Source organism: Chiloscyllium plagiosum, chromosome 12 (genome assembly GCF_004010195.1).
Source record: "Chiloscyllium plagiosum isolate BGI_BamShark_2017 chromosome 12, ASM401019v2, whole genome shotgun sequence".
Taxonomy (NCBI): Eukaryota; Metazoa; Chordata; class Chondrichthyes; order Orectolobiformes; family Hemiscylliidae; genus Chiloscyllium; species Chiloscyllium plagiosum.
In genome coordinates, this window is record NC_057721.1 from 58138779 (window position 1) to 58159368 (window position 20590).

At 41.8% G+C, this 20590-nt stretch overlaps 1 protein-coding gene across 1 annotated transcript in view; it reads left to right on the plus strand.

Annotated features, from left to right (window-relative positions):
- Nucleotides 1-393: 393 nt before the first annotated feature.
- The window catches only part of LOC122555525 (proto-oncogene tyrosine-protein kinase ROS-like), a 208342-nt gene continuing 188145 nt past the window's right edge, over nucleotides 394-20590 (plus strand). Inside the window, exon 1 of the mRNA XM_043701546.1 lies at nucleotides 394-513. Within this exon, the coding sequence (XP_043557481.1) occupies nucleotides 394-513 (120 nt within the window). The remainder of the gene's footprint in view (nucleotides 514-20590) is intronic.

The window sequence follows — 20590 nt, forward strand, 5'->3', positions numbered from 1 at the left end:
TCTAAGTATTTTGGCAAAATAGCAAGAAAAGGGCACACTTTTCAAATTAAAATCAGAAAAAAATGATTTGTACTCTGAGGAGTTAACAAGAAACGTTGCTACATCTGGAAATCAGAGTCTGGAATATTAATATAAACGATAAAGATTGCTGAAGAATTAAGAGAATGCTTTCGAATTGTACTTGAGACAAGCCATAAAAGTGTGAACTAGTACTGCAGCCCTGGAGGGATCGGTCTTTTGGGCTGAGTGATAGGTGAGACAGCCAATGGGCTATGGAGCATCGGCGGTAGCTCGCCCGACCACCCAATCACTATTGCACTTGCCCGACGTCACGGGTGAATCCCCGCCCAGAAAGAGCAGGATGAGGCAGAGGTAACTTTCTGTTGGGGGAACATGCAGCAAGTGGAGAGGAACGTCAGAAGAGTTCTGCTCTCCTTCACCTTGTTGGGTTTCTGTCAGGGTACGAGTAAAGACTTGAAGATTGATTGTGTAGAAAGCTGCAATAACAGTGTGGTAAGTAAACACCGCATTTACAGGAGGAAAGAGGGCGGTACACTGACCTGACACCTGACTGCAGCTGGGAACCGGGGAGATGGACAGGCAGAAGGGATTGAGGGAGGGCAGCTGGATTGTAACTGGACTGTAAGCATTGATTTATCTGCAATGAGATGTTTGCACCGTCAGGTATATATTGCCATGTGTAAACATATCGCTCCTGCTCTTACCAAATAGTTATGGTAAGTATAAAGGTGATTACAATCATGTAATTGTAGTTTACATGAAAATACAAGATAAATCGACCTGGGTATTCTTTCCTGTCAACCCTCTTTTGATCTTTGCATTCTTCTTCCCAATTGGGAGAAACGAAGATGAACGTGGAAGTGTTGGGAATGAGAATGGATTCATCTTGTTAGGTCACTGCATGTGGGTCTGTGTGGTAGTGACATTAATTCAGCGAAGAATTTCATTTTGAAAGACATTTATTTCTGGTGTTATGCAGGAACGGCGCCAAGTCTCTCCCTTTTTAATTATCCGAGCTGCGGGAGGCTTCCAAAATACGTTGCAGATAATTGTTGTTTGCTAAAGCGATGCTGAAACTCTTTAATCGGTGGCGAGCAGCAATTCCGAACATTTTAATTCTTTTTAGATTAGTCATTTGATTTGTAGTTTGTGTGCACTTTCTTTTAATGTGGTTAAGTAGCCATGCGGGGGAGAAAAGACTTTCCAATCTTGCTTAGACTGAACCGAGGTGAATGTCTTTATCATTGCGATGTCTAAGTCATTAATAATACTGGATGCTGCCAACTTGCGTTTTTTTTCAGGACCAGACTTCATTTTCAGGCACAGGGTTGCACTCAATAACCAGTATCAGTCCAATGTAATGGTCTTATGTGTGTAATTATTCAGTGACTCCCAATCACATCGTGAACCAGAAACTCCCGGGGTCCAAGAAGTGAAATATTTTGTGCAAATGAAATCATACCTGACCATCTAGAATACGTATTTTTAAGGATCTGCTCTCTGACAAAGTTTAAATCTCTTGTATGATGAAATGATATAGGACATGTTAGAGTATAGTTTAAACTGGAGTAGATTGTGTTCAGTTTTAATAAGGACGTAAATGCTATTCAATAAACATCTTGTGCCCCCTTGTAAGACCCAGGGTAGAAGTGGGAGAAAGGCAGTGCCCTCCCATCCTTTCATTTTGATGAGTTAGCTCTGTGTAATGTAAACGGAATGATTTTACCAACAGGAGCTATCTTTGGAATGTGGCTGCACATTCTCTGCTGTTCTGCAGCATAACTGGGGCATGACTGCAACTGGTGTCGACTTATCTCCCTCTCTGCCAACTCGCTCCCCCTCTCTCTCAGATGTGCTTGTCCTAATAAAGATGAGCAAGAAAATTAATAAAGTGGGCAATGATCCATGTAATGCACTTGGGTAAAATAACTTCTGAATAATTGAGCCCTGTCTTGATGATGGTGTTACATTGTCCAGAAACATGTTGGTTGTGGACCAAGCGAAATGAGCCTACTTTATTCAGGCAATTTCTGCTTGAAGCTGCTGAAACTTGATCAGAAACAAAACAAAAAAAAGAATTATTTTCTGTTCCATTACACTTGTATATAATTTTAAACAAACTTTGTTTTTTAATACAAATCATTGCAATGACTGAACACTAGTAACAATTGAATGCCATTTTTGTTGGACAAGAGCCAAGCAGTGACCACATTTTTTAAAGTTAAAAATCACACACCAGGTTATAGTCCAACAGGTTTCTTTGGAAGCACTAGCTTTCTGACCGCTGCTCCTTCAGTTACCTGTGCTCCAAAAGCTAGTGCTTCCAAATAGGCCTGTTGGATTATAACCTGGTGTTGTGTGATTTTTAGCTTTGTCCACCCCAGTCCAACCTTGGCTCCTCCACATCATGGCTACAATTCATATTTTTAAAAAGAAACCCTTTTTGAGATTGCTGACAAGGACAGCATTTGGAGTCCTTCCATAATGGACTTTGAGAAGATGAGGAGTGAATCCCATCACCTCTCCTTGACATTCAATAATAATAAATTACCAAACTCCATTATCAACATTTTGGGAGTTACTATTGGCCAGGCCAGACCCCCTCAAAACATTTCAAGAAAGTAGCTTGGACTCTAACTGTGCTTGTTTGTTTAAAGCAGGTTCACTGGGAATATTCCAGGACTGATGCAGTTGACCCAACAACTTAGTTTTAAACAAAACAGAATCTTTTTGCAATATTAACGAATAAAACACAAACAAAAGAGAACAGAATATAGAATAACTTAACCTATTCAAAAACCCAACAGACTATCCCAACTTAATGATGCTGTTCCAAATACCTGCAACATCCCCATAAACATCCCTTGGTAAAAAAGGTAATATCAAACACAGGGTCTTAGAGGAGAGAGAGAGAGAGAGAGATGGCAGAGGGATTCAGTATGCAACACCTTCTTCTATGTAGCTCTTTCTTGGACCAGCAGCCCCAAACGAACGGATTTCTTTCAATGAACAGCCAAACCAGAGAAAAGCTGAGCTGGGAGAACTGGCAACTCTCCTTTCATTGTACAAGTTTTTTTTTAACACTTGAGAGCCTTTTGTCTGAGGCAGTATCTGTTAGCTATAATCAAATTGTCCCTAAATCCCTTCAAACCTAGACTTTCTGGAATTGCTGCTGTTATGACCTGTCTGAAAAAAAAAGCCAAGGACAGCATAACCTTGTTAAAGGAGAAAGTGAGGTCTGCAGGTGCTGGAGATCAGAGCTGGAAATGTGTTGCTGGAAAAGCGCAGCAGGTCAGGCAGCATCCAGGGAACAGGAGAATCGATGTTTCGGGCATAAGCCCTTCTTCAGGAATGGGGAAAGTTTGTCCAGCAGGCTAAGATAAAAGGTAGGGAGGAGGGACTTGGGGGAGGGGCGTCGGAAATGTGATTGGTGGAAAGAGGTCAAGGTGAGGGTGATAGGTCAGACTGTGGTGGGGGCGGAGAGGTCGGGAAGAAGATCTCAGGTTAGGAAGGCGGTGCTGAATTTGATGGATTTGACTGAGACAGGCTGGGGGGAGGGGAAATGAGGAAACTGGTGAAATCTGAGTTCATCCCTTGTGGTTGGAGGGTTCCCACCCCAGTCTGACCTATCACCCTCACCTTGACCTCTTTCCACCTATCACATTTCCGACACCCCTCCCCCAAGTCCCTCCTCCCTACCTTTTATCTTAGCCTGCTGGACAAACTTTCCCCATTCCTGAAGAAGGGCTTATGCCCGAAACGTCGATTCTCCTGTTCCCTGGATGCTGCCTGACCTGCTGCGTTTTTCCAGCAACACATTTCCAGCTCTAACCTTGTTAAAGGCACACCAATGTCACATCAGAAACTTAACCAGATCAGTGACAAGAGCAGGCTAAGAGTTGGAAATTCTTCATTGGGTAACCCATGTCCTAACTCCCTGGTGTTTGTCCACTATCTACAAGGCAAGTCAGGAATGTGATAGATCCCATTCCACTTGCCTGGATGAGTGCTGCTCTAGTAACATTCAAGATGCTCAGTGTCATCCAGAGCAAAGTAGTTTGATTGATCTGCACCCTATCTTACCCAGTTGATCCCTCCACTATCTTCAAAAATCACTCCCTCCACCATTGTAGAAACAGTATGCACTTGTACAAAATACAGTATACTAACATTCACAGGCTCCTTTGTTAGCATTTCCTGTTATGAAGACTATGATTTTCTATTTTCCTGTATTTTTGATTTTGTACTGAAATGGAAAAATAACTTTTAAAGACCAAGGATTATTAAAAGATGTTTTGAAGACAAGTAACATACCATTCATTGTAATTGCCATTTACATAATAGCGATTGAAGTGTATGTACTTCTATAATATCTTTAATTTTGGGGATGACACTGGGAATAGTGAGGTTTGATTTCCAGTGTGCTAACCCAGTGAGGTGTAACACTGTTTATGAATATCTGTCTACAAATATTCTGCAGCTCATTCTTAAATGTAACTGAGCGGGCAGCTGGAAATATATTACTTTTCTTCTTTTACTCCTATTATTTTTACCAAATGCCCTGTCAATTGATCATTCTCATTACTCACTACTTTGCCTTGGTGTTCTTTCTCAAATTATGAAGTTTCTTATGTAACAGAGGGAAACAGCACACTGAATGCACAAAGATTCTAGTTTGATGACTCCTTATTCTACTGGCAGAAAACATACGAAGTGAAAATAGTTTGACTTAAGTCACCAGTTGTCAGTCTTACTCCCCAAAACAAAACAATCAAGAGCTGACCAGCAGCCCTCTCTGCCCTTCTGCAAGCTTATTCCAAAAATTCTGAGGGAAACCCACACTGTCCACTGTCATCAGCTTACTGGGCTGCATCGGACCAGGCCACCAGCTGCCATAGTGACCACAGGGTCCAGAACCAATGTTAGTGACAGCATTTCCTTCCTCAATTATAAATCTATGGGCAAATCTAGATGATAGCCTGCATTTTGCTTGGAATGAGGTTCTTACACCATCACATTTGAACAGATTTTGTAGGTGCACCTGAGACATTAGAAAGACTATTAACTTGTTTCTCAATAGCTAGGTGGTCATATTGAAATCAGTGCCATTCCCTGTTTTCAGAACCTACATGCCTGGGAGCAATTGTTACTTTAGCTGCAATCTTTTTTCTTGATGTTTCTTCAGGGTACTCTTTTAGACCTCCTCATGCTAGATACACACACCAAATTAATGAAACACAGATCATTCTAAAATTCCACATCAACTCTTCAGTTCTTTTCTACTTGCGCCATTTGCATTAGACATTTCAGGCATAGCCACAGTGTTCTTTCTGCTCCCACATCGTTGGCAAAGCATTTGGCATCTCCCCTCTGTGAATCAAGTTTGACAACATAAATGTGGCAACCAGTGTCAAGTTGCTTTAGGCCTCGGTGTGGTTGAGGATTCCAGACATCTCATTTAGTTCAACCTTTTATATTCCTATTCCTGAGGAATAATCTTTCACAGACTAGGAGAATAACATTATCAGCCTTTCGCCTTTTCCTCCCTGCACTGCTTTTTCTGTCACCTTGGTTGCCATCTCAAGTTCAGACTTTAGTCTTGTATAATCCTCAGCTCTCCAAACAGCAATTTAGCCATTACCTTCAGAATAAGCCCAAGTCTCACAAAGAAGTTGGTTTCTCCCGAAGAAGATGTAATGTGGAGAATAGTTTGGTGAGGGAGGGGGAGCATTGAGTTCTGCTTAGAAGAGTTTAGAAGTTAGTCAGGCAACTTGTTTTCAGGAGATATGATATACAACCCATCTTGAAAGGTACAATTGAATCATTAAGTATCCATAGTTTCTGATTAAAAATAGTAATATGGCTTTTGACAGTACTGTACACCTTGTAAATCTCTTGCTGTCCTTGCTCTCAAAGTTGTACCTCTGGTTACTGTACATTCTGCATGGAACACCAAAAAGAACAAACCAGCATACAGTAGAAATTCAATCTGTAGTTGAGATTATCAGGTGAGAATTATCAGGTGTAACCCTGAAGATGTCTATTAGTACAAAAAGCTGTTCAGCTCCCATTGATACTGTGGTTGAGGTCTCTGGAATCTTTGACCATAAGATTGTGTATGGCTCTACCCTCTGGATCTCATTTCTAAGCACATCACTGTCCCTGCCCAGATTTCATGGAGGATTAGGGTATGAATGCTATCATTTGCTTGAGGCATAGCAGAGTATCAGCTATAATCCTCTCTGACCTGACAGTAGTGGGTTCCCTTCTCTGGTTAAGGGTGTCAGCATTTCCATTACTTTGTCATACCTGAAACTTATCTAAAATCAGAACTGGCAGAGTTTGGCTGCTCATCTATTTCATGTTGCTCCAAGCTTGGGACACATCTGTAAATAGCTGAGTGGGATGTTATCTGTAAATATTTCAAACTATACTCTGATTCAAATATCCCTGAATTTTTAAAGAAAAAGCCCACCTGAAAGCTAGCAATTGCAGTTTCATGCATGAATAATTTTTCCTACTTTGTTTGTCTTGTGACTCTAGTTAGATGATAGGATCTGTCCTGTCAAACTCTTTAGGTTTGACAGGACAGATTTTAGGTCAAGAAAATTGACATTGGTTTTCAGAAACGAAAGAGAAATAGGAATTCTGTGTAACCCAGGATCAGTAATGAAGTGAACTTCTGTTTGAATGTGCGAAAGGAACGTTTGCACATTTGAGTCCAGGCTCCTGCAATATCCTGCGAAATATCATGCCTAGTGCTGCATTTTCCAATAGCTACCTTCCACTTTCTGGCTTTTTCAGGCTGTGGAGAGCAGTAGCCAACACATAGCCATGCGCAAACCTCCTTTGATACCAAGCTGGACTAGGGGTCCTAGGAAGCTTTCTTTCCGTGTAAGGCTTGGGCCACTCTTGTGCAGTGTTGACCTTCTCATCGTCAGGAATTGTCTCAATGGTAACAGTGTGTACAAGGTACCAAGTCTTTATTTGGGAAATTTAGCACTTCCTTGGCTTGACTTTTAAGTTGACAAGTGAGATAAGTCAGTTTCCAGACTCCTATCAGTTTACAAAGAGAGTTTAGATAATTTTGAATTTGTTAATTTTGTTGAACATTTAGAATTGACTTCTAAATGTTTTTCAAGTGCTTCAAGTTCAAAGGAGGTATACCATCAAACAAGATTAGGACACTAACTGATGAATAATATAACATTTATCATGTAATCAAACTGGACAATAAACTCATCTAACACTACACAAAAGATACAAAAGTTATACCTATCAGAAATGCAAGACAAACTGCATACGGATATCCAAAAGTGAGCGCTTGGACAGGAAACTCTTTCGTGCATTGAGATAAAAACACCTCAAAGTTTTATAACTTTTTAAAATTAATCTATTTTTCTAATCAACCTGTTCAGAGATGTTAGCATACACCTGTGGAGCAGGTGGGAGTTGAACCCGGCTTCATGGTGTAGGGATAAAGACACTACACTGTGCCACAAGGAAGCCGTAAAATATCCTTTTTTTATTATTAACCTATTTATCTAATCAACTTGTTCAGAGATGTTATTAAACACCTGTGGATCCAGTGGGACTCGAATCCAGGCCCCTCAGTCTCTGGCAGGGACACTACTACTGTGCCACAAGGATGCCCTTAAAGATCCACATTCACACAGTATTGGTGCTAAAATGTCCCTCATTCGCTATCTCTGAAAACTGCTAACAACTAACACACAGTTAGAAATCTTTTCCCTCTTAAGACCAAACAATTCAGGTTTTCATGCTGATAACCTCCCAAGCATTGTCCCAGAAAACTGACACCACATTGAGGCAAGACCTCAAATAAACTACCCTCAGGATACTTGAAGTCAAAAACATAGCACATGTAACTCTTATGTCATAGTCATTTGGAGATTAACCATCCTTGATTAAAAGGTAGTCATGACTTGGAGGCCATGATTTGGAGATGCTGGTGTTGGACTGGGGTGTACAAAGTTAAAAATCACCTGATGAAGGAGCGTTGCTCCAAAAGCTAGTGTGCTTCCAATTAAACCTGTTGGACTATAACCTGGTGTTGTGTGATTTTTTTTAACTATGATTTGGAGTCAACAAAGCTAAAAATCACACAATAAAGGCTTTTGCCCGAAACGTCGATTTTCCTGCTCCTTGGATGCTGCCTGAACTGCTGTGCTTTTCCAGCACCACTCTAATCCAGAATCTGGTTTCCAGCATCTGCAGTCATTGTTTTTAATCTAGTAATTCCAAATAAACCTGTTGGACTATAACCTGGTATTGTGTGATTTTTAAATTAATTAAAAGGTATTGCTAGAATCCAATTTATTAATAATGGTTAACTAGAGCTTTCAATTTGTACATGAGCTCTTACACTGGGATAATGAACTGTCCTGTAATTGTCATCTTATCTTGAAAAGAACAAATTGTTATTCATAAGCTTTAGTACCAAGGATAGTGTGACTGATAAAATCTCTAGGAATCTTGTCCTAATTTTTTTCAGTTGACGTTTCCATTGCCCATAGTTAATAAATTGATTCAGATTCACTATTGACTGTGTTTAACACTTACTCACTTATAACACACCTGCACCTGTGTTTTTTGTTTTTGCTGCTGTTTATCTATTATTCACTTATCTATGCTACTTAACTATGTGATGGGCCTGTAAAGTTTGCAAGACAAAACTTTTCACTGTGCCTTGGTACACGTGACAATAAATTCAATTCAATTCCATTCTAATCTATTCTAGTACAGTACAATTAGTGTCAGAATCATAGAAATGTACAGAACAGAAACAAACAGACTCTTTGGTCCAACTTGTTCATGCCGACCAGATATCCTAACCTAATCTTGTCCCATTTGCCAGCACTTGGCTCATATCCCTCTAAACCCTTCCTATTCATATTCATATCCAGGTTCCTTCTAAATGCTGCAATTGTATCAGCCTCCACTACTTCCTCTGGCAGCTCAATCCATCAACACACCATGTCTGCATGAAAAAGTTGTCCCTTAGGTCTCTTTTAAATCTTTGCCCTCTCACCCTAAACCTATGGTCTATAGTTCTGGACTCTCCCACCTCAGGGAAAAGACTTTCTCTATTTATCCTATCCATGTCTCTGATGATTTTATAAACCTTTATAAGGTCACCCCTCAGACTTCAACGCTCCAGGAAAAACAGACCAGCCTATTCAGCCTCTCGCTATAGCTCAAATCCTCCAACGCTGGCAATTTCCTTGTAAATCTTTTCTGAACCCTTTCAAGTTTCACAATATCCAATAGAAAGGAAACCAGAATTGCACGCAATATTTCAAAAGTGGCCTAACCAACATCCTATACAGCTTTAACATGACCTCTCAACTCCTATACTCAATAGTCTGACCAGTAAAGGAAAGCATGCCAAACACCTTTTTCACTATCCTATCTATTGCGACTCCACTTTCAAGGAGCTATGAATCTGCACTCCAAGGTCTCTTTGTTCAGCAACACTCCCTAGAACCTTACCATTATGTGAATAAGTCCTGCTCTGATTTGCTTTTCCAAAATACAGCACCTCACATTTATCTAAACTAAACTCCATCTGCCACTCCTCAGCCCATTGGCCCATCTTAACTTTGATGTAACCTTCTTCACTGTCCACTACACCTCCAATTTTAGTGTCATCTGCAAACTTACTAACTATAGCTCCTACGTTCACATCCAAATCATTTAAATAAATAATGAAAAGTATGGACCCAGCACTGATCCTTGTGGCACTCCACTGGTCATAGGCCTCCAGTCTGAAAAGTTACCCTCCACCACCAGCCTCTGACTTCTACCTTTGAGCCAGTTCTGTTTCCAAGTGGCTAGGTCTCCCTGTGTTCCATGAGATCTAACCTTGCTAACCAGTCTCCCATAGGGAACATTGTTGAATGCCTTACTGAAGTGTATATAGATCATGTCCATCGCTCTGCCTTCAGCAATCCGCTTTGTTACCTCTTCAACAACTCAATCAAGTTTGTGAGACATGATTACCCACATACAAAGCCATGCTGACTATCCCTAATCAGTCCTTGCCTTTCCAAATATATGAATCCCTCAGGATTCCCTCCAACAACTTGCCTACCATCAACATCAGGCTCACCAGTCGATAGTTCCTGGCTTTTCCTTACCATCTTTCTTAAATAGTGACACCAGGTTAGCCAATCTACAGTCTTCCAGCACCTCACCTGTGACTATTGATACAAATATCTCAGCAAGGGGCTTCTCTAGCTTCCCACAGAGTTCTAGGGTACACCTGATCAGGTCTTGGGGATTTATCCGCTTTTAGGTGTTTCAAGACATTCAGCACCTTATCCTCTGAAATATGTACATTTTTCAGGATGTCACCATGTATTTCCCTATATTCTATATCTTCCATGTCCTTTTCCACAGTAAACACTGATGCGAAATTCTCATTTAGTATCTCCACAATCTCCTGCAATTCCACACATAGGCTGCTTTGCTGATCTTGGAGGGACCCTATTCTCTCCCTAGTTATCCTTTTGTCCATAATGTATTTATAAAATCCATTTGGATTCTCCTTAACCCTATTTGTCAAAGCTATCTCATGTCCCCTTTTTGCCCTCCTGATTTCCCTCTTAAGTATACTCCTACTGCCATTATACTCTTCTCAGGATTCACTTGAACTATTCTGTCTATACCTGACATATGCTTCCTTCTTTTTCTTAACCAAAGCCTCAATTTCTGTAGGCATTCAGCATTCCCTACACCTACCAGCCTTTCCTTTCACCCTAGCAGTAATATAGTGTCTCTGGACTGTCGTCATCTAATTTCTGAAGGCTTCCCATTTTTCAGCCGTACCTTTACTTGCGGACATCTGCCACCAGTCAGCTTTTGAAAGTTCTTGCCTAATACCGTCAAAATTAGCCTTCCTCCAATTTAGAACTTCAACTTTTAGATCCAGTCTATCATTTTCCAAAATTATTTAAAATTAATAGAATTATGGTCGCTGGCTCCAAAGTGTTCCCCCACTGACACCTCAGTCACCTGCCCTGCCTTAGGTCAAGATTTTCGCCTTCTCGAATAGGTACATCCACGTATTGAATAAGAAAATTTTCTTGTACACGCTTAGCAAATTCCTCTTCACAGAACATCGAACATATAGCATTTTAGCGAATGCAAGCCCTTTGGCCCTCTATGTTGCGCCACCCTGTGAACCCAATCTGAAGCCCACTCTCTGAGTAAAGAAACTACCTCTGATATCTGTCCTAAATCCATCACCCCTCAATCTAAAGCTATATCTCCTCATGGTAGCCATCACCATCCAAGGAAAAAGACTGTCCCTGTCCAACATATCTAATTCTCTGATTATCTTATCTGTCTGGATTAAGTCACCTATCAACCTTCTTCTCGCTAACTAAAACTGCCTCAAGTCCCTCAACCTCTCCCTGTAAGACCTTCCTTCCATACCAAGCAACATCCTAGTAAATATCCTCCGAACTCTTTCCAAAGCTTCCACATCCTTCCTATAATGCGGTGACCAGAACTGCGGCTGCACCAGTGTTTAGTACAGCTGCAGCCTGACCTCACGGTTCAGAAGCTCGATCCCACTACCGATAAAAGCTAACACATCGTATTCCTTCTTAACAGCCCTATCAACCTGAGTGGCAACTTTGAGGGATCTATGTAAATGGACACCAAAATCTCTCTGCTCATCTATGCTACCAAGAATCTTGCTATTTGCCCAGTAGTCTGCATTCCTGATACTCCTTCCAAAGTATATCACCTCATACACTTTTCTGCATTAAACTCCATTTGCCACCTCTCAGCCCAGCTCTCAGCTGATCCATGTCCCTCTGTAACCTACATCATCATTCAAAACTACCCACAACTCCATCGACCTTAGTGTGATCCGCAAACTTACTAACCCGTCCTTCTATGCACTCATCCAGGTCATTTATAAAAATGACAAACAGCGGTGGACCCAAAACAGATCCTTGTGGTATACCACTAGTAACTGAACTGAACTGAAAATTTCCTATCAACCATCACCCTCTGTCATCTTTCAACTAGCCAATTTCTGATCCAAACCACTAAATCGCCCTCAATCCCATGCCTCTGTATTTTGTGCAGTAGCCTACAATGGGGAAACTTATCAAACACCTTACTGAAATCTATATACACCACATCAACAGTTTTCCCCTCATCCACCTGTTTGGTCACCTTCTCAAAGAATAAGGTTTGTGAGGCACAAACTATCCTTCACAAAAACCACGTTGACTATCCTAATCAACTTATTTCTTTCAAAATGACTATAAATCCTCTCTCTTATAAGCTTTTCCAACACTTTAATCACAACTGACGTAAGGCTCACTGGTCTATAATTATAGGGTTGTCTCTACTCCCTTTCTTGAACAAGGGAACAACATTTGCTATCCTCTAGTCTTCTGGTACTATTCCAGTAGACAATGATGGCATAAAAATCAAAGCCAAAGGCTCTGCAATCTCCTCCCTGGCTTCCCAGAGAATCTTAGGACAAATCCTTTTCAGCCAAGGGGATTTATCTATTTTCACACTTTCAGATTTTATAACACATCCTCCTTGTGAACCTCAATCCTACATAATCTAGTAGCCTGATTCTCGGTATTTTCCTCGACAAAATTGTCCTTTTCCAGTGTGAATATTGACGAAAAATATTCTTTTAGCACTTTCCCTATCTCCTCGGACTCCATGCATGACTTCCCACTACTGTCCTTGATTGGTCTGAATCTTACTCCAGTCATTCTTTTATCCCTTATATACCTATAGAAAGCTTTAGAGTTTTCCCTGATCCTATCCTCCAACAACTTCTCATGACCCCTCCTCACTCGTCTTACTTCCCATTTTAGGTCTTTCCTGGCTACCTTGCAACTCTCTATCGTCCTAACTGAGCCTTCACATTTCATCCTAACATAAGCTGCCTTCTTCCTCTTGACAAGGGATTCAACTTCCTTAGTAAACCACGGCTCCCGCGCTCGACAACTTCCTCCCTGCCTGACCGGTACATACTTATCAAGGACACGCAGTAGATGTTCCTTGAATAAGCTCCACATTTGTTTTGTGCCTATCCGCTGCAGTTTCCTTTCCCATGCTATCCATCCTAAATCTTGTCAAACCACATTGTAATTGCTTTCCTCCTAGCTATAGCTCTTGCCCTGCAGTATATATCTATCCCTTTCCATCACTAAAGTAAACATAACTGAATTGTGGTCACTATCACCAAAGTGCTCACCTACCTCCAAGTCTAACACCTGGCTGGGTTCATTGCCTAGTACCAAATCTAATGTGGCCTCGCCCCTTGTTGGCCTGTCTACATACTGTGTCAGAAAACTCTCCTGCACACAATGAACAAAAGCTGACCCATTTAAAATACTTGAACTCAGTATTTCAGCATTATCAGTCAATATTTGGAAAGTTGAAGTTCCCCATAACAACCATCCTGTCACTCTCGTTCCTATCGAGAATCATCTTTGCTATCCTTTCCTCTACATCTCTGGAACTATTCGGAGACCTCTCGGAAATTTCCAACAGGATGACCTCTCCTTTCCTATTTCTAGTCTCAGCCCATACTACTTCAGTTGACGAGTCCTCAAGTTAAAACATCTAAATCCTGGAACCTGCAACAACCATTCCTGTTCCTGCGCTACCCAAGTCTCTGAAATGGGCACAACATCAAATTCCCAGGTATCGACCCATGCTGCAAGTTCACCCACCTTATTCCGGATGCTCCTGTCATTGAAATAGACACACTTCAAACCAACTTCTTGCTTGCTAGTGTCCTTTTGGGACGCTGAAACCTTATTTCAGATCTTATTTCAGTGGCCTGCACGGTGGCACAGTGGTTAGCACTGCTGCCTCACAGCGCCTGAGACCCGGGTTCAATTCCCGCCTCAGGCGACTGACTGTGTGGAGTTTGCACGTTCTCCCCGTGTCTGCGTGGGTTTCCTCCGGGTGCTCCGGTTTCCTCCCACAGTCCAAAGATGTGCAGGGTCAGGTGAATTGGCCGTGCTAAATTGCCCGTAGTGTTAGGTAATAAGGGGCAAATGCAGGGGTATGGGTGGGTTTCGCTTCGGCGGGTCGGTGTGGACTTGTTGGGCCGAAGGGCCTGTTTCCACACTGTAATCTAATCTAATCTAATCTCCCTACTCTCAACCTCCTCTGTACTCAAACTACAATTTAGCAACACATCCCCCTGCTGAATTAATTTAAACCCACCCAAACAGCATTAACAAACATCTCCCCCAGGATATTGGTACCCTTCTGGTTCAGGTGAAGACCATCCTGGTTGTAGAGGTCCCACCTATGCCAAAAAGAGCCCCAATTACCTAGAAATTCAAAACCCTACCTCCTGCACCATCCCTGTAGCCAGGTGTTGAACTCCTCTCTCTTCCTATTCCTCGCCTCACTTGCTCCATCTAAACCCTTAACACTATGGCAGTCCCAGTCTATGTTTGGAAAGTCAAAATCCCTTACCATAACCACCCTATTATTCTTACACATAACTGAAATCTCCTTACAAATTTGTTTCTAAATTTCCCGCTGACTGTTTGGGGGTCCGAATAAGGTGATCATCCCTTTCATATTTCTCAGTTCCACCCAAATAACCTCCCTGGATGTATTCCCAGGAATATCCTCCCTAAGTACAGCTGTTATGCTATCCCTTATCAAAAACACCATTTCCCCTCCTCTCTCGCCACCGCCACCACCCCCCCTTCTATCCTTCCTATAGCATTTGTATCCTGGAACATTAAGCTGCCGGTCCTGTCCACCCCTGAGCCACATTTCTGTAATTGCTATTATATCCCAGACCCACGTTCCTAACCATGCCTTGAGTTCACCTGCCTTCCCTGTTAAGCTTCTTGCATTGAAGTAAATGCAGTTTAATTTATCAGTCCCACCTTGTTCTCTGCTTTGTTCCTTCCTGCCCTGACTGTTTTCCCAACCGTACCAGTCTCAGATTTAGCTCTTTCCTCACTATCTCCTTGGGCTCCAACCCCCCCCACCTTATTAGTTTAAATCCTCCCGAGCAGCTCTAGCAAATTTCCCTGCCAGTATATTAGTCCCCTTCCAATTCAGGTGCAATCCGTCCTTCTTGTATAGGTCACTTCTACCCCAAACAAGATTCCAATGATCTAACAATATGAACCCTTTTCCCATGCACCAGCTCCTTAGCCATGCATTCATCTGCTCTATCCTCCTATTCCTACTCTCACTATTTCATAGCACCAGGAGTAATCCAGGTATTACTACCCTCGAGGACCTCTTTTTAAAAGTTCCTGCATAATTTTCTATATTCTCCCTTCAGAATCTCATCCTTTTCCCTTCCTATGTTGTTGGTTCCAATGTGTACAATGACCTCTTGCTGGTCCCTCTCCCCTTTGGGAACATTCTGCACCCTCTGAGACATCCTTGACCCTAGCACCAGGGAGGCAACACACCATTCTGATTGATTGCTTGATTAGAACCAACATCTCAACCATGTGTTATTAGTTGTTACTCAGTGTTTCATGATTATCTGTGGCATAATCACGTGGTTTTTGTATTATTACAAAATGGTGTCCTTGTTAGTTTAACAACATTTGTGTTTATAAACCATCTAAACGCAGATTAAGCAAGCCAAATCTGAAAGCTAAAATCTAAAACCAATTATTTTGGGTTCCACGAGTTCCCTTGAATGTCAAAACAAAGCTTATAAAAGAGGCACTAGAAATTGGAATTGCCAAAGGCTTTATCCAATACACACATTAAAAGAGCACGAGCATTATAATACCCAAACAGTATTCTTGTGTATCGATGAAGTTCTACAGTTTCTAAATAAAAACTGAAAGAACTGCGGATGCTGTAAATCAGAAACAAAAACAGAAATTGCTGGAAAAGCTCAACAGGTCTAGCAACATCTGTGGAGAGAAATCAGAGTTAATGTTTCAGGTTGTTTCCTCTCTTTGTTTGCCACTGCTGTGGGTATTTGGTTAAAGCTGTGGTCAAATCGAACTGTAGAAATACTTTTGTGTCTTTTGTGGACTGGTAAGACTTCCTATATCTGAAATAGAAGGTAAGCGTTCTTATGTGACTTCATGTTGGGTATCTGGAGGTCAACATAAATCATTAGCTTCCTTTCTTTCTTCCTCACAAGGACCACTTGTGTGAGGCATACAGACCTGACAACTCTCAGATGATTTCTCATTCAAAACACGTTTGAAAGTATTTCTTTTCTTCATTCTAATATCCTGGAGTGAGGAATCTTTATGGAGTGTTGATTCACAGTCTCAATTCTGTGGTACAGTCTATCTCTCTGATCAATGTTGTCATTATCCTTATTGAAAATGATGTACTTGGAAAGACTAGGAACATGTAGTTGCCTTTGTTTCCTCAAACTCACCAAATCCATCTTCAGATGAAGTAAGAGATGTGTACCTCATTAGCTCCATTGTCCACAACAGTTACAGGCTTGCAGACATTGGTTGAATATAAACATTTTTGTTACTGAAATTTGGGATCTGCATTGGTTTTCTATGCTTCTCTCCTACTGTGACTAGAGTTACTCTGAGAATTACTAGATGGTCACTTAGAGACATGAAAAGTGTGATGCTCTAAATCTGCATGATGTTGACCAGTTGGTGATAGCTGGCCTGATTCTTCAAGTGATGGTGCTGGCAGGTAAGAGGACAACTTAGTTCTCTCCTACTCCAGAGGTCGTATGGTCAGGTATATGTCATAACAAAAACCAGAAGAACTGCGGATGCTGTAACTCAGGAACGAACACAGAAGTTGCTGAAAAAACTCAGCAGGACTGGCAGCATCTGTGAATAGAAATCAAAGTTAATGTTTCAAATCCAGTGACAGTTCTAAGAAAGACTCAACAGACCTGAAATGTTAACTTTGATTTCTCTCCACAGATGGTGCCAGACCTGCTGAGCTTTTCCAGCAACTTCTACTTTTGTCTCAGGTATATGCCAAACGTCTTGAGTGTATGAAGCAAGGTTTAGAACTCCTGGTTTCTTCTTGCTAAACTCTTTAAAATATTGCATGTATTTTTCCCCAAAGCTATCTTCCAGGGAAACCTGGATTCCTCCTGGTACATCTGTCCTTAACATGAATATTCCCATCTTCTTTACTTCCACCGGAGTATCTATTGAGTCGCAAACTCCAAGGATGTGGAAAGGATGACAAAAGACAGATATGGAGAGTTTGACATAACCATGATGAAGTGTCTGATCCCTGTGAAGCACTGCTTTGGATGAACAAAGAGACATTTACCAGACCACTCTCTTAGCTTGGTGCTCCCTGAAGAATTGATTGGTAAAGGATGACACTTCTGCTTCGGTTTCTCCTTGACAAGATGCTACTAGCCTACAAACTCTCTATAGTGGATAAGTTTCTATGCCTTTATGTAAAACTGAGTCTCTTTTGCTTCCCTACTTGGATCTCACCTGATGGAAGGCTCGACTAGGCAGACATCCAGTAATGGAGGAGGGATGCTGCTGATGGGACTTCTGTTCCTGCTGGCTGTGCAATCTGTAGTTGCTGAGGTTAATCTTGTTTCAAGTGCTCAACAATTTCAGCACCTGTTTGATGCATCTCTTGGGTGTGATTGTTTGCACGGTAGCTCAGTGGTTAGCACTGCTGCCTCACAGTGTCAGGGACCTGGGTTCGATTCCGGCATTGAGTTTGCACAGTTTCCGTGTGTCTGTGTGGTTTCCCCTGGGTGCTCCGGTTTCCTCCCACAGTCCAAAAATGTGCAGGTCAGGTGAATTGTCCATGCTAAATTGTCCATTGTGTTAAGGGATGTATAGGTTAGGGGCATTAGTCAGGGGAAATATAAAGGAATGGGTCTGGGTGGGATACTCTTTGGAGGGCCGGCATGGACTTATTAGGCCAAACGGCCTGTTTCCACACTGCAGGGATTCTATGAAGTTCTATAATTATTTATTTGCATGTAGGTCATTGATTTTGGCATCCACCTTCCTCTGTTATGGGTTCAGCAATATAGATTGGAAGGTGGTGGACTGGGTATCCACTGTATTTTATATACTTACTTTGCTGAAGGACCGTTGGAACATCTGGCTGATAAGTCTCCCCCGCTTCATCTAGAAATTGTTAATTTCTCACTGCTTCAGCTAAGCAACATTTCACCTGAGTTTCCCTTGTGGAGTTGAAGGTAGGATCCAGGAGAATGATTAATTCGGTTAAGTAGGTTTGCAAACTCCATGGATAGTGATATTGAAGGTTATGGAGACCAGGCAGGAATAGGCCTGCGGAGTAGGCCTGAGGTGTTCAGTAACTATGATTCTCTTAGAAAAGTCTTTCCTGGGAGTCTCGCCTGGCTAGTTACCTCTGTGGTGGGTTTGACCTGATTTTTGCTGCCGCAGTTGTGCCTCCCTGCTGGCCTCGCTGGAAATAACAATAGCCCTGCTATTGGTTGGCCAAACCGACTGAGAAAAATTGAGATGGCTGTCGATCCACATGGATCAGTGGCACTTAGCTCTGTGAGATGTAACCTGAAAAAGAAGTGCCAAGAAGATGGAAGTTCCAGCAACTTCCATCAGTCCAGATGGGAAGCAACCCAGAAAGACAATCTCTCCACAGGTTCAATCGTGGTAGTTTTTATTTTCTTCATTCACAGGAGGTGGTCATTACTGGCCAGACAGCATTTATTGGCCACCACTAATTGCCCCGAGTGCAGTCGGTCAATTATACTGGTGTGGGTCTGGAGTCACATGTAGGCAGGATCAGGGAAGGATGGCAGTTTCGCTCCTTACAGGACATTAGTGAACCAGATGGATTTTTCCTGACAATCAACTATGAATTCGTTAGACACTTAATTCCAGTGTTTTTTCATTGAATTCAAATTCCACCATCTGCCATGGTGGGATTTGAACCGGTGGTCCCCAGAACATTATCTGGGTCTCTGAGTTAACAGGCCAGTGATGATGCCACTAGGCCATTGCCTTCCCAGTGACCTGTAAAAATGCTGATGCCACAGGAGTTGTAGTCTGCAAGAAATCCATCCCTAGTCAAACCAAAGAGATGATAGAGAGACCTGTAAGATAGATGTACATTTCCCAAGCGAATGTGGAAAGTCAGGCCAGCAGGATCAGAATTTTCGGTCGAAGTACATGAGCTTGTTATTTGGGAGTCCCACCCTTTGGAAGTTAATAACGTAATAAAAACCTACATCTCCTATAGCAGAAGGCAAAAGAGAACTGAAATCTCATATGAAGAGATCTTTGAACATGAAACATTCAGTATGACAACCAACGTTGAACCAGTCATTATCGAGTCTACTTACAATAGAACCACTGAAAAGGAAGTCACTATTCACTGTCCCCTGGCTGGATTGTTTTGTACTTTATGCAACTCTGTCCAGACAGTAGAAGGCTTTTGTACCCATATGGCTGAGAAACAATACATTGGAAGGATACAGACCAGGTGCTCCTAGTGCAAAAAGAGCAGAGAATATCATATAATGGCCTGTCATTACTGTAAATGTGATGGCGGAGGGACAGCTAACATGAGGTAGCCATTGCACACACTAAATGTGATCTCATCTTTACATCCAAGATTGGCCTCACCCAACCTGAGCAACATAAGCATGCTGAATTGCATAATGAAAAGCATCTACAAACCTTAAAGACCCACTCAAAGCCAGGAAGGAGGACCTATAAATGGACGGAAGAAGAAATTAAACTTTTCCGAGAGCTAGAACAATAGTTTGCAGGAGGTTTAGTCATAAATAAAGGCTAGTAATCTCAAGGAAAACATCTAAACAGATTTCAGATGAGCACAGAACACTGCAGAATACCGTAGTGGGAACCCAAGCCCTGGTGCCTGATAATCAGCCAGTGAACAACCATGATGACAGTCCAGCAGGTAGGATTTCCAATAGAATAGAGATCCCCCAACAAGCTAAGAGAGTTTTCAACTACCAGCCTGTAACCCCAAACATAGGGATATTGACAACCAACTCACATGGGCAGAAGAACTGAAAAGAGGACCCCAAGTTCAGAGCATGAGGGTTGGGTCTTTATAGAGTGTATCACCTACCTATTGATGAATGGAGAAGAACCACCAAAACCAACTTCTGGGAGGAAAGGAACAGAAGGAAAAAAAGAGAGAAGACATGGAGTCACAAAGAACAGTGGTGCGACGAAACGATGAGCAGCTAAAAAAAACATTCCATTTCTGAGAAACACACCTACTCTGAAAAATTGCAGATGACAATGAGCCTGACAATGAGCCTGACAAGTAATCGGGTCTCTGGCTACCATTCTTCTTTCAAAAGAGGACCTGGAAAAGGAATTCAACGCAAAATTATCTGTATCCAATAACAAAGCTAATCTCAATAAATTCAAAAATTATTCTGGTAATGTGGATGATGGTCAATTTGATGCGAGCCATTGTGGAGGAACAGGTTAATGCTGCCATCAAAGGCATTGATGCCAAGAGTGCATATTCAGCCTCTCCCCATAGCTCAAACTCTCCAGCCCTAGCAACATCCTTGTAAATCTTATCTGAACCCTTTCAAGATTCACAACATCCT